This window comes from Rhinatrema bivittatum, chromosome 6 (assembly GCF_901001135.1).
Source record: "Rhinatrema bivittatum chromosome 6, aRhiBiv1.1, whole genome shotgun sequence".
Classification (NCBI taxonomy): Eukaryota; Metazoa; Chordata; class Amphibia; order Gymnophiona; family Rhinatrematidae; genus Rhinatrema; species Rhinatrema bivittatum.
In genome coordinates this window covers 72450119-72465842 of record NC_042620.1, presented here as the reverse complement: position 1 = coordinate 72465842, position 15724 = coordinate 72450119, and the positions used below count along the sequence as shown (strand labels likewise).

Genomic DNA, 15724 nt, shown 5'->3' with positions numbered 1-15724 from the left:
CATTGACTGAGGTGTCTAACCGATGCAGGGAATGCACACTGCTCGACACAGACAGGAAAGCATGCCGTTGTTTGCCTCACATGGAGTTCCCGAAAGCTAGTCAAGAGATGTATTAAGCTAGTCCAATCAAAACAGTACCTTTTTTTTTTTGGTTAACCTTGACTTCCATATATTCAATCAGATAAATATGGCAACCTCACTATTTTATATTAAACCCCTAGACAGAATATGAAGACTGTGTAAGAAAAACCTAGAATCCTAAAATGTGGCACACAAAAAAATTCAAAGTTAACTAATTTTAATAAGCAGTACTGTTCGCAAATATTCTGCATGTCTGCCCATCACTAAGCATCCCGGATTCCCACCAAGCCCAAAAATATAGGTCATACCCTCCCTTAAAAGCATAAGGCTCAATGCAGGAGACTTTTCAGGAATTTTGCTAAAGATCTGCTACTTTGGCTAGAGACTCAGATGTATTAAATGGATACTCAAGTGCTGAAAAACTGCAAAGGCAGGACAGACATTTTGAAATTTCTATGCAAAGGTTTGAGACTAAGGGAGGGAGGAGTGCATGGTGTGGAGGTGTAATGCAGTTATCCCCATTATAGTTTACACATCAAATAGAAAGCTCTGTGCAGAATGGCAGGCAGCAAAAGAAAATGGTCTTATGGTTTGCATTCTTCTGTTTTGAATTTTTGTCCCACTCAACTTTTAAAATTCTGATCCTTAGCTGGTCTAAGATTGGATCGGTATAGATGATAAAATATTCATTACTGCATTTGAGAATTCATTCCAGGCTCTTAATGCAACCATGGATACTTAAGCAAGCAGCTGGGAGAATTTGTATGCTGAAACTGAGCAGGAAAAATAAAGCTGTACAATCGTAAATATTAAAAAATAAAAAAAAAGGTTATCTGTGCTGCATGAATTAACATTTGTGCAGCACAGATACCGCTTTCTTTAATGGTGATGGAGATCGAGTGATTCAATTGAAGCGCGCGCCATTCTACAAGAGAACTCCCCGCTGTCAGATAAGTCCCCCTGATGCAGGGCAACCAAAACGCCAGCTGACGTTGGGGTTCTGTTTTTCTGTTGATTTTCATGAAAGAATTATATATATATAATTTTAAGAAATATATATTAATATTTAATATATATTTCTTAAAATTATATATATATAATTCTTTCATGAAAATCAACAGAAAAACAAAGCTTCTTTGGGTCATGATTGAGAGGTCTGGGCAACCACCTTTGAGGTGGTCTTGCACTCATATCCTGGCTTGCTGACACCCTTATCCACATTGAAATTCTCTCTGTTAACAATACGTGCATGCTTTTTTGACATAGTATTTTGACTCCTGTTCTTTTTTTGTGGGTTTGGATATAGCCTGCATGACTTAAGCCAGAGTTGAAAGGCCTATAGATTCAAGGGAGAAGGGAAGAGTCACCAAAACACATACAAAATCATAATTCATTTCTGAAAAGGGCTAAAAAGCAGGGCTTGCCAAACCTGTCCTGGGGACCTCTTCGCTAGAAGATTTTCAGGATATCCACAATGAATATGCACGAGATAAATGTGCATATACATTGCAGATTCATTATATGCCACTATATCTCGTGCATATTCGTTGTGCTTAGCCTGAAAATCCGACTGGCTGTGAAGTCCCTGGGACAGGTTTGGGAAGCCCTGATATAGCTGAATAAAGAAGTTCATTACTGGTTTTACCTTTTCACTTCCGGCTAGGTCAACAAGATAAAGCTTTCCGCAAAGTTTCTTTTCCGTTTCTATATTCTCTTGTTTGATATTAATTAAGAAGATGCTGTGGCTTCTAGAGCTGTGCTCATTCATATCTACAGGGGAAACAGTATTTGAACACTTTCTTTAAAATAGCTTATTCTTGGCTTATTTAAGCTAATAATCAAAAAAGATAACCTGTGGTTTTATTTCATCTTATACACTGATCCAGGTAAGGGGTGGCCATCTACCCGTCAAGAGCCACAAACAGGCCTGGTTTTCAGGATACCCACAATGAATGTACATGAGATAGATTTGCATACTACGGAGGCAGGGCATGCCAAATGTATTTCATGCATATTCACTGTAGGCATCTTGAAAACTGGACTATTTTGTGGCCCTGGAGGGCCAAAGTTGGATGCCTTTGCTCTAGTTAATTTACTAGATGAATCTGTTTGCAAAGAAATCCCACCAAATTACACCAGCACAGTACAAGACTCCATATTTAAAGAAAATAAAACAATCATTCACATTTCACAAGATGTGAAAATATTCTATTTTTTTTTGTATGATATTCAAATTAGAGACTTTGATCTCCTGTCCACATATGCTCACCTTTTTCTATAAAGGGATCATCACCACCTATGCCCTTTGCAAGTCCAAAAAGAGAAAATGCTGCAGTCTATGGCTTATTAATCACCTTATTTGCTCAAGGTCTTTGTTCCATACATAAGATTTTCCATACTGGGTCAGATCAAAGGTCCATCAAGCCCAGTATCCTGTTTCCAACAGTGGCCAATCCAGGTCATAAGTATCTGGCAGGATCCCAAGGGGTAGATAGATTCCAAGCTGCTTATCTCAGGGATAAGAAGTGGATTTCTGTAACTCTACCTTAGTAATGGTTTATGGATTTTTCCTCCAGGAACTTGTCCAAACCTTTTTTTAAACGCAACACTAATAGCTTTTACCACATCCTCTAGAAATGAACTCCAGAGCTTAATTATGCCTTGAGTAAAACAAATAATTTCTCTTATTAGTTTTAAATGTATCACCTAGTAACTTCCTTGTGGTTACCCCTAGTCTGAACTCTTTGAAAGAGTAAACAGATTAACATTTACTCGTTCCACACCATTCAGTATTTTATAGACTATCAAAGCTCCTCTCAGCTGTGTCTTCTCCAGGCTGAAGAGTCCTAACCTCTTTAGCCTTTCCTCATAGGAGAATTGCTGCATCCCCTTTATCTTTTTGGCTGCCCTTCTCTGTACCTTTCCTAATTTTGCTATATGTGACTAGCACTGCACATAATACTCAAGAGGAGGTTGCAGCATTGAACGATACAGAGGCATTATGATATTCTCTGTTTTATTCGCCATTCCTTTCTTAATAATCCCCAGCATTCTATTCACTTTCTTGGCTGCTGCTGCACACTGGGCAGAAGATTTCAATGTATTATAAATGACGACACCTAGAACCTTTTCCTGAATAGTGATTCCTAATCCTGAACCTTGCATTGTGTAGCTAAAATTTGGGATATTCTTCCCTAAGTGCATCACCTTGCCCTTGTCCACATTCAATTTCGTTGAATGCCCAGTCTTCCAGTTTTGCAAGGTCCTTTTGCAATTTCTCATAGTCCTCTTGTGATTTAACAACTTTGAATAACTTTGTGTCATCAGCAAATTTGACCACCTCACTCGTTCCCATGTCCAGGTGGTTGTTAATTATATTAAAAAGCAGTGGTCCCAGATCAGATCCCTGGTGCACTCCACTATTCACCTTTCCAGTCTCAAACTGAGAGAATCAATTCCATTGTGAACACATTCTATATTGCTTGTCTGTTACTGCTACTCTCTGGAGCTAAATATTTAGTATACCTGGAAGTGGGGGGACCCAGAAACAAGCAAGATGGGCAGTCATTCCTTGAATTCCCAGACCAAAAAAAAGAAAAAAAAAAACAACACTCCAACCAATTACACTTCACATCATCCTAATGTACAAAAAGACCAGATGTCAATTAAACTCAAAGTTGGAATTCTATTAATGGATCTGCCAATTGATTCACAACTTATGAAATATTTAGCTAATGAAACATTACCACCACTAACCTGACAATTTTATTACAATACAAACGGCTATATTTCTTCTCTAAGAAATAAGTATGCAGGTCCCTTAGTGTTTTATTGTATCTCAGAGCCACAAATACCTTTTCAACTTATTGAATACAGAACATTAGGGGGCTATTCTTTTCTTTGCTCTACTGTAAGAAAACAAAACAGTGACACATTTCATTTATTAAGGGGGCAACTTTCAAACTGCCCTTGCTTTGGTGTAAAGTCCATGCATACCTTTTACTCAGGGTCTCTGTAGAAATTTTCAAAGGGAAAGCATGCAAGGACTTTCACTTTGAAAAGAGCCGTCAGCAGAATTTTGAAAAATACACACACAGATTTGAAAATGTCAGATACATGTACTTTTCCTCCCCCCGACCTAAACACAAGCCCGGCTAGAAGTTGGCATGTTGCTCCACTTTTAATTGCATTGAGGGTGGCCAAGTTTCACTGAGAAAAATCATTTTTTTGTTAACTGCCATTAACAATTGTCCCTCCCCTCATCTCTAGATTTTCCTCATTTCAGTCAAAACTGGACCAATGTTTCCTAAAATGTGGTTATGAATGTGTATTCAAACATCTGAGTGGTTTATACTTCCAACAAATCTCAGTCATGAAAATCTCTCATTATATTGCTGCTAGCAGCACCAATAACAAAAGTGCCAGCAAATGAAAACTGGATGCTTTGGAGACTGTGATAGCTTTAATTCAACCAACAAATTGCACATAGATGTTATGCAAATTCACATACTGAAATCAGCACATAACGTAACCTACATTCTTCATACAAGATGAATGACAACATCCAACAAAGAGAGTGGAGAGACTTGGGATTAGCCTCAATAGTGTCCCAGGCGGTCGGAACAGAGGCCAAGATGGCAGACGCATAGGGAGCAGGAGAGAGCTGTTCTGTCGACCTCAATACCTCAATATTGAAATTCAATATAAAAACTGCCTGCAAGATGCCTCACATCAAACGGAAGGCAAAAGTGAGGGAAAATATACCTGTAACGGAGTTTTTGTCAACAAGTCAACGGAAGATAGACAGGTTTGTCTCTACACCAACAATGCCGGAAGCGAGGGCTGCTAAGAGGGAGGATCAGGAGCATGGATCCCCTTCACTGGCCGAGGAAATTTCGCTTAGCCCGGGAGCACCAGAGACTTCCTCCCCTCCCCACGGTTTGGAAGCGGCAGGAACTGTGGAACCGATAAGCACCTTGGAGGAGATCAGAGGAAATCTAAAACCATCGGGTTTAGAGGGGGAAGAGCTGGTTTCCCTACATGCAGGAGTGGAGAAAGGGAGAGAGGTGGCTGAAGAATCAGCAATAGAGGCCTTGAGGCCGAGTGGAACATCGAAGTCTGCGCTCCCTAAGGTGGTTGAACTGGTAGGAGATAACAAGCGCTGCTTTGAACCTAGGAGCACCACTTTGCTAATACCAGCAACTGTTTTTTTCCTTGAAGCAGCCTGCTATCATGACTTTAGACACTGTGTGGAATGCTTTGGTATCTATAGGATCGGCGATAACCTCTAACTCAAGTTGTTTTGGATTCTAATAAACAGGGAAAAGATATAGAGAAAAGGGTGAACTTACAGCAAGAAAGATTGGAAGCACTGGAAAAAAAAAAACCTGTTTCCATCGAAAAGATTCAAACGAATCAAATTCAATTTGAAAATGCATCCATTAAGAAATTTGAGAATTCTTTAAGATTTTCGAATCTCAGAATTCTAAATTTTCCTATTGTTCCAAAAGCATCGATGGTGGACTTCTTTAAGTCTTATCTAATAGAAAGTCTTAAAATTCCAAGTGAAATTATGCCTGTGATAACTAAGGCTTACTATATGCCTCGGAAGATGTAGATTTCCTACTGGAACATATTTACAGGATCAGCACTCTTTAAATATATCAGAGATTTTGGAAATGTCTCTTGAAACAGAAATACCAACTAGAGGAACTTTATTAGTTTCGTTTGTCTTTGATCATGACAGGAACTTAGTGTTACAGTTCTTCTTTAGGAATAGATCATCTCAATTTCATGGGCATAAAGTTTGGATTTTTCCAGACATCACTCGATCTACACAAGATCGAAGAAAAAAGTTTCTTGTAATGAGATCGGAGGCGTTAAATTGTGGTGCTAAGTTTCTTCTGAAGTACCCTTGCAAGTGTTTAATAAGATACCAAAATGAACTAAGGTCTTTTCTAGATGCATGTGCCTAGGAGGTTAAATGCTGAAAATAAGGGTGTGGAAATGCTCCCATGTTTTGCTTCCTTTGTATCACTGTAATTTTTTTCCGAGGATGTAATAGCTCCCTTTTCTTTTCTTGGTCTCCCTTCCATATTTCCTTTTAAAATTAGAGATTAATGAGAATGTTCTTGTTACTATTGTATGCAAAATTATAGTAATTTTGCAATAATGTAATATCTCTATTGCTGGAACAATGTGTTTTGTTGTCATATTTGAAATTATAAAAATTTTAAAAAAAGTGTCTCAGGCAAGGGATGAGAACGTTTTCTCTGTACTAATCACAGGGTATTTGATCTGTTTGTACAGTATTCAACGAACTTTGGACAGCATGTGTGCCAGTAAGAAGGGAGCATGTACAATGAAAAACTCAGTCTAGGAAAAGACTTAGAATGACAGCAACATAACAAAAGAAAAGGAATTGGAATAAAAGAATGCATAACATCGCAATCTCCAAAGTATCCACTATTCTCTCAGACCAATTCCCCAGCATTTTTTTCCAGATGTTGACTCGATGACCACTAATCCCCAGGTTAAAAAATATCACATCTGCTGCTGCAAAAGAAAGCTCCCCTCTGTTTATGGTGAATTAATTCACAAGGACCAATAATATACTGTAATACTTCAATCCATTGTTAACTACTCAATGTTTAAAATGCATGAAGCTGGGCCTTTAAAATTCCCTACAACTTTAGTACCTGAATATAAGCCACTTTGAAACGGCTGACCAATCACAGAAGATGGAATTTAAATTAAAACTTAAATTGGATTGTCAGACTTTGGCGATTGCAATTTTCTTCCTTGTATAGAATAATAAAAACTTTAAATAAATATTCTGTTTTAAAAAAAAAAAAGGCTTTGCAGTATTAATTTTAATTTGTTGATGACAAGAACCAATACTTGCCACATGTATTTTTAAAATACCGCACAAAACACAACAAAGTTTTCAATGTCGTTAAGACTTTTCTACTACTGTAAAATACTCCTGCATCTATCTACTCCATCAGATGCAAAGCTGGATTATTCTAGTTTGTACCAATCATACCAGAAAAATATAAAGTCTGAGTAAGTTCCCACCAGTAATCTGAAGGGACATGAACAGTAGGGATGTGCATTTGTTTTGAACGAATGCTAAATCCGCAACGTATAGGTCCCTATTCGTTGCATTCGTGGGTTCTTGAAACGTATGGCGAACCCCCACGAAAGCAACGTATCATTAATGAATAAAGCCCCCACCCTCCTGACCCCCTCCAAGACTTTCCAAAAGTCCCTGGTTGTCCAGCAGGGGTCCTGGAGCGATCTCCTGCACTCAGGCTGTCGGCTGCCAGTATTCAAAATGGCGCCGATAGCCTTTGCCCTTACTATGTCACAGGGGCTACCGGTGCCATTGGTCGGCCCCTGTCACATGGTAGGAGCACAAGATGGCGCCGGCCGTCCATTGCTCCTACCATGTGACAGGGGCCGACCAATGGCACCGGTAGCCCCTGTGACAAAGTAAGGCCAAAGGCTATCGGCGCCATTTTGAATACCGGCAGCTGACGGCCCGAGTGCAGGAGATCGCTCCAGGACCCCCTCTGGACCACCAGAGACTTTTGGCAAGTCTTGGGGGGGGGGGGTCAGGAGGGTGGGGGTTGTAGTTAATTAAATTTAAAGGGTTGGGAAGGGGTTTTTCTTGTTTTTCCAATTTTAATGGAAAACGAATACCGAATTCAACTAATGGACGAATGCAACTTATTTGGGTCCCGACGAATACGAATACCAAATTGGACGAATCCGTCCCTTCTGCACATCCCTAACAAACAGTCAGGTTATGCTTTCTGTGCTCAGAGCTCCATAATTACTTACTTGTAACAGCAACATGACGGTTTGCCTTTCCTTCATCAATCACATCCATGACTTCTTCAGGACTAGAGACAAATCTTTCTGTGCACCCCTGCAGACATTCAATTCAGTATTTCCAGTGATTACTAGAAGTGTCTTATACTCTCAAAAAACAAAAAGGTCTGGCACAACAGTTTCATATACCGGTACTTCAAGGGGGTGCATTTGTAAAAGCCGGCTTAAATTTGCTGGCAAACACATGCATAAAACTTATACCAATTTTCAAAGCGAACTTGTGCATGTGAGTTCACTTTGAAATTAATCCACCAGATTTATCTGCACACAATGATACATGATTCAATGTAAAATGAAGTTACTGTGTACTTTTCTCTCTGCAAAGGAAGAATTAAAGGGTTAACAAATTTACTCCCCAGAGTAACATGAGAAACACCCTGCTGGGACAGTCAAAGGTCCATCAAGTCCAGCATCTTGTTTCTGACATTGACCAGTCCAGGTCACAAATACCAAAGCAAATCTCAAAGAATAGATCCAATCCTCCTTGCTTATAAACCAGGGTTAAGCCGTGGGTTTCCCAAGTCTACATGGCTAATAATGCTTTATGGATTCCTCCTCCAAGTGTGTATCTAAACCCATTTTAAAGCCAGCTATGCTAAATATTCTGATTTGTTTTAAATGTGCTACCTTTTAGCTTCATGGAGTATCCCTGGGTCCTAGTACTATTTGAAAAGATAAAAAAAACATTTCCTGTGTCTCTTTCACCCTACTCAAGATTTTATAGACCTCTATCATATCTCCCGTCAGCCGTCTCTCCTCCAGACTGAAAACTCCTAACCTGTGGGAGCTTCTTTATCATTTTGGCTACTCTTCTCTGTACCTTTTCAACTATTTCTTTTATTGCGATGGGTAACCAGAACTGCACACAGAACTCAAGGTGCAGTCACACAATAATCAATACAGAGGCATCATGAAATCCTCTGTTTTATTTTTCCATTTCTTTCCTAAGAATACCTCTAGTGTACAGTGGAGAAGCACAGTTTCCTAGCATCAGTTTCCTAGCACTGAACCAGAACTGAAAATCAGAACATTTTATTCTTGACATTTCTAGAACTGCCTATCCACATTGTGCTTTTAATTTTCTTTCATAAATAGCATTTAAATGCATGAGAGACTTGTTTTAAATAGCAAACCTAACATATTTCAGCTCATCATGCATTGTAGTTCCAAGACTGTGAAGAAAAGGCTCAGTGCAGACTATAAATTAAAGGTTCGCAGATTGTCATATCATACACAAAGCATCTGGGATTCAGATCCCGTAATTAGTCAGCAGAGGAGTTAGATGGTTATTTGATGTACCACAGCATCAGCGGCAAGAAATGATGGCGAGAGCCATTTAAGACATTGCTACTCATTTTTTAAAACTTACTTGGCTAAGCAATTTCCTTTAAGCACTGGAAAGAAGACATGTAAGGGTGGGATGATGGGGAAGGTGCAAAGCAAGATAATCAACCTCACCAAAATTATCAAGGTGAGTATGATAACTAAAAATGGTTTACATTTACAACCATGGCCACCAACTGGCTGGAATCAACGGAAAGAAAACTGAGCGCCTGACCTAGGCCCCTAAACGGGCCGATACAGTAAAGCGCGGCCTTGGTTGCCCGTTTAACCCGCTTTGGACGCGCGTTTTGAGCGCGTAAGGCGGACCCGCGATTCAGTATCTGCTTATACGCGTCCTTATCGCTTGCCGAAAAAGACGCGTGTCCCTTTCTGCCCGCCGCATGTATATATGTTATGTTAATGATCGGTTTAGCTATTCCCTCCAATACAGTACCTTGCACCCAAATTATCGCCTTTTTAACCAGCTTATTTACCGCGTCTTTAACCTGAATATTTACCGCCTACCCTGACCCTGGCGTTAGTGTGGTGTTCAGTCAGCTTCCTACCGGACAGCGCCATGGACAACATACATATATTGGCTCTGGCAATATTTTTCATTCAGAGAACCCAGCAGCAAGACCAGAGGAGGTATGTGTTCTGTTTGGGTTCAACTGTACCATCCATCTCTGGGCATCTCTGAGGCTCCGGACATGGACGCCTCTACGGACGCCGGAGAGATCGGAGGCGCGCCAGGCCTTCATCCGTCTGCTAGGCGTCCTGAGGCTCCGGGGTCCAGCGGAGGCATGGACGCCTCTACAGACGCCTTCATCTGGCATCTGCTAGGCGTCCTGAGGCTTCGGGGGTCCAGCGGAGGCATGGATGCCTCTACGGATGCCTCTATGGCAGCAGGGCCTCCGATCATGGACGCCTGGATACAGGCGGGAAGGGCCATGAACGGAAGCCGCGACCTTGGACATCCGGCCGGGTGCTCAAGGCAGTGGGGCCTCCATGTGGGGTCTGTAGAAAAGAACCATCCACTTATCTGGTGGAATGACATTTCAAATGACATATGAAATGACAGGTACCAGCGCACCCTGGATACTGTATAGGGGCTGGATACTGCTCTATACAGTAAAATGGATTGTGAATGCCTACCGCTTTATTGACACGCTTTGGATGCTCGTTTACCGCCGCTTGGATTTGCGTCTAAATTTGAATACTGAATCTAGCGGCTTGTGAACCAAAATGTGCGCGCGTCAAACGAGCGGGCGCCTGGCACTGCTGCACTTTTTCTTATGCGTCCTTACTGTATCAGCCTGAAAGTTAGCTGAATTTCCAGCCAAAATTACTTTTCAGCGAAAATTCACCTCTGTAGGTTTCTAAAGCTGAGGAACTTAAATTTAACACTACTAGTTTTTCACTTACATGTAGGTAACTAAGGGGGTTATTTTTCAAGCTGCGATAGACCATTATCGCATGCATTAGGCCATTATCGCACGTGATAACGCCCTAACGCACATGATAATGGGCTTATTGCGGCGGTAAAATTAAAATTAGGGGAAGGGATGGAGTTTGGGTGGAGTTAGGGAAATGGGGTGGTGGCACCGCTGCCGGCGATAATGTTTTGGACTTTATCGCCAGCAGTAGCACGGGAAAAAGCACCACCTTTTAGCATGGCGCAATGGGGGCGATAGTGTGTGGTATGGCCGCATTTCTGAATCAATTTATCTTGCAAATAACCTTGACGGTTCAAAAAATCTTGACAGTTCTTTTAAATTCAAAGAATAGGCCTTGATTAATAATGTTTGTCCACAGATAGAGTAGAGTGAAAAAACACTTATCCTGATCTTGCAAGGGACACTCCAACTTTATGTGCCCTTGTTCCAAACGTCCGGATATGTAGCACGATTTCAGCCACGAAATGCTTAACCCATAATTTCAGCCACGAAATGCTTAACCCGACACAGTGTGTGTTTCGTTTTAGATACTCATCAGGGGCTTGGACTTCCAATTCAATTACTCTGCGGATAGCACTCCCGTCGGCGCTTAGGGAAAGATCAGGATAAGTGTTTTTTCACTCTACTCTATCTGTGGATAAACATTATTAATCAAGGCCTATTCTTTGAATTTAAAATAACTGTCAAGATTTTTTGAACCATCAAGGTTATTTGCAAGATAAATTGATTCAGAAAATTCTAAAAAAAGAATCTTAAAAAATAATCTCAATTTTCAGGTTCGTGCAACACACCCGATGATTATACACAATATATGGTTAAAAGATTCATTTTAAGGTGGGTTTTAAATCCCACAGTTGATTAAGTGAAGGAATATTGACCCATTTAAGAACGCACACATTGCGGGTTTTATATGAGGGTTGTTGTTGCAAGCTCTTAGTATATAAATAATTATTGGCCTTTGCATTTAAACGTGGTTTATTATATAAGTAGATTGTTATATTCATATTTTAATCACTGCACAAACAGAGAGCCCAAAACCTCTATAGGGAAAACACTACACGATCATAAAAGATCCCACAGTAAACTGTTCTCGATAATAGTACTTAGGTTTGTCAGACCTTAATATCAGGAGTCTGGTGATTTGAACCTCATAAGACTGTGATTAATGGTCCTTTTAATATGTTTTCATATATTTATGCAACAGTATTCATGTACTTGTTATGGTGCCAAAAAGAAACCCAAATGTCAACTTAGGTGCACAATATTGCTGCACAAAATTTCTGTTTTTTTGGGAGGGAGAGGTAGGGAGCTTAAAACTATTTACCATAGATGAAAGAAAATAACCAGGATCCTCTAAAGCAGAAGGGGACTCGAAACGCAGCATTGTATTTATATTTTACACATAATCAGGTGACTTTTCAAAGAAGGTATGCATGTAAATGTAACATACTATTGCAGCAATTTTCAAAAGCCATTTACCTGCATTAAGGGCTCTTAACATGGGTAAAACCTTTTGATAAAATAATTCATTGGCATTTATAGGAGCAATTTTCAAAAGCCACTTAATGCAGGTAAAGTGCATTTATACATGTAAAAACCCAATTTTAAGCATGTAAATTTTTTTGAAAATTAGGCCCACTGGGCTGAAAAGCCCAAATAGGGTTCCTGAGAAGGATCAGTAACCCAATACACCAAGATTCATAACGATAGAACTGGGCAGGTATGCAGAACTTAAAAAACAAACACCTTTTAACACACCATTACCATTTTCAGGAATTAAATAAAAGAACGAGAAGGAGTTTTGTGATTTTGTCTTAATTACCAATACCTAATAGTTTTTGGTCAATACTGCAGCTTTAAGTCGGTTCAAATAAAAATGTTCCAGAAATCTGAACGAAAAAACCCCTCCCCAACAAACAATTCTGACATACCTTTACGTAAGGTACTCTGTTTTTATCTTCATGTACTGCAAGATTAGTCTTTGATACTGTGAAAACAAAACAAAAAAAAAAAAACCAGAAGAAATTCAAGACACAGCAAATGCTCAACATTCTCATTAAAAATCTTTGTAAAACCCATCTTAGTTTATCTTATACGCAATTAAAAAACTGCTGTTAAACATCATATCAATTGTCAGTTCTTTTTAAAGCGAGTCCAATTTCATTCACAAACTCAGAACTTTAGAGCATATAAACAGGAAATGTTCAAGGTATCATATATAGTATAACTTTTTGGGGGGAGAGGAGTAGGGGGCTTAAAGCTAATTACCATATTATTCATTACTTTTCATATAAATCTAAATTAGAATCTTGCTGGATTACATTATAAGCTGGTTTTACATTATAAGCTATGGTTTTACCCTGTTCACTCTTATCCTAGTTCACTCCCCTGTTTTAACGTAATTGCATTCTTACATGCCTGTTATTGGTATTATGTAAACCGAAATGATATGTAACTTTGCTACATGAATTGCGGTATATAAAAATGTTAAATAAATAAATAAATAAATAAATAAATAAATATAATGGCTAACATTTGAGGGAAAGATTAGTAGATGCCCAGTATCAGGTATAAACAAGTGGAGACCAGTGGCTCAGGTGGCCAGTAGTGTATTGCCAGATGGAAGGTCCCCAGTTCGATTCTTGGGCCAGGTCTTCTGCTCACCAGGTCAGCTGGAGATGCTATAGGGGCAGTGTTCACAATCCCTAGGTGGGGGAGGGAAGAGTAAATCATGACATTGCACATCCCTACTAGATATCACTTTTAGCAATCGTTTTTCCCGAATTAGGCAATGTCAACAAAATTGCCTAATTCAGAATGGTTCGGGAGAACCGAAAAACTATTGAATTTTTTCGGAAAAAATTCATTTTTTAGTTAGCGCGCGCTAACTCTGCCGGGTTAGCATGCACCAACTCCCAATAGTGCGCACTAACCTGAAAAAAAAAACGAAATTCCTGAGGGGGGGCCCCGAAATGAAGCCAGACACAAAATCTTTACCCGAAGCACATCTCTAATATCTAGTAGCCAGATTTAGAGCCCATGAGTGCATGACCCCTGGCCCAGGACCAGACGAGGTATGTTGGGGGGGGCAGGGGTTATATAAAATAGGAGAAAAATAATTGGGGTGTTGAGAATGAATGGACAGGGCACCAAATACCAGCCCTGGCTCCAAATGAGCTGGAAGTACAAAGAAATAGGATGATACTCCTGGATCAAAAGAAAAGCAAATTATTTTTACAACATTCTAAAGAGCAGCAGTTCATTTTCTAGAACTCTACATTATTTGGTGACAAGGGCATAGCTAGCCATGGGCATATAAGGCTTGTGCCCTGAATGTATTGGCCAGTGCCCCAAATCTCAAACAGTTTTTCTGTTTACTGCTCCATCCTCTTCCATCCAGGTAGCCTGCAGGGAGCAGGATGAGAGGGACTGGAAAGGGAAGCACAGCAATTGCTTTCTTCTCTACAGTCTATTCCAGACTCAACCCCTCCCCCATCCTGTCCCCACAGGAGGGGAGGAGGGGAGACTGGAGCTGACACTGCAAGCAGCATGTGGGGAGAACCAGGAGGAGATTAGCTGAACAAGGGAGCAGAGTAATTGTTTTATGTACTGCTTTGTCCACACTAGTGAGCCTGACTTCAGTGCCGGGAAAAATAGTGGAAACTATTCTAAAGATCAAAATCACAGAACATATAGAAAGACATGGTTTAATGGAACACAGTCAGCATGGATTTACCCAAGGCAAGTCTTGCCTCACAAATCTGCTTCATTTTTTGAAGGGGTTAATAAACCTGTGGATAAAGGCGAGCCAGTAGATGTAGTGTATTTGGATTTTCAGAAGGCGTTTGACAAAGTTCCTCATGAGAGGCTTCTAAGGAAAACTAAAAAAATAATGGGATAGGAGGAGATGTCCTTTCGTGGATTACAAACTGGTTGAAAGACAGGAAACAGAGTAAGATTATATGGTCAGTTTTCTCAGTGGAAAAGGGTAAACAGTGAAGTGCCTCAGGGACCTGTACTTGGACTGGTGCTTTTCAATATATTTATAAATGATCTGGAAAGGAATACGTGAGTGAGGTAATCAAATTTGCAGATGATACAAATTTATTCAGAGTAGTTAAATCACAAGCAGATTGTGATAAATTGCAGGAGGACCTTGGGAGACTGGAAGATTGGGCATCCAAATGGCAGATGAAATTTAATGTGGACAAGGGCAAGGTGATGCATATAGGGAAAAATAACCCATGCTATAGTTACACAATGTTAGGTTCCATATTAGGAGCTACTACCCAGGAAAGGCATCATAGTGGATAGTGAAATTGTCGGTTCAGTGTGCTGCAGCAGTCAAAAAGCAAACAGAATGTTGGGAATTATTAGAAAGGGAATGGTAAATAAAATGAAAAATGTCATAATGCCTCTGTATCGCTCCATGGTGAGACCGCACCTTGAGTATTGTGTACAATTCTGGTCGCCGCATCTAAAAAAAAAATAGTTGCAATGGAGAAGGTACACGGAAGGGCGACCAAAATAATAAAGGGGATGGAAAGGCTAAAGAGGTTAGGGCTGTTCAGAATGGAGAAGAGACGGCTAAGGGGGATATGATAGAGGTTTTTAAAATCATGAGAGGTCTAGAACGGGTAAATGTGAATTGGTTATTTACTCTTTCGGAAGGGCGCAGTCAATGAAGTTAGCAAGGAGCAAATTTTAAAACTAATTGGAGAAAATGTTTTCACTCAACATACAATTAAGCTCTGGAATTTGTTGCCAGGGGATGTGGTTAGTGCAGTTAATGTAGCTGGGTTTAAAAAAAGGTTTGGATAAGTTCATGGAGGAGAAGTCCATTAACTGCTATTAATCAAGTTGTCTTAGAGAATAGTCACTGCTATTACTAGCAGCAGTAACATGGGATAGGCTTAGTTTTTGGGTACTTGCCAGGTTCTTATGGCCTGGATTGGCCACTGTTGGAA

General features: G+C 40.0%; 1 protein-coding gene across 1 annotated transcript in view; it reads right to left on the bottom strand.

Moving 5' to 3' along the window:
• KIF5C (kinesin family member 5C) overlaps window positions 1–15724 on the bottom strand; it is a 269359-nt gene that overhangs the window by 112706 nt on the left and 140929 nt on the right. Inside the window, exons 6-8 of the mRNA XM_029605443.1 lie at window positions 12689–12744; window positions 7927–8014; window positions 1727–1851 (exon numbers count right to left, since the gene is read on the bottom strand). Coding sequence (XP_029461303.1) covers window positions 1727–1851; window positions 7927–8014; window positions 12689–12744 — 269 coding nt within the window. The remainder of the gene's footprint in view (window positions 1–1726; window positions 1852–7926; window positions 8015–12688; window positions 12745–15724) is intronic.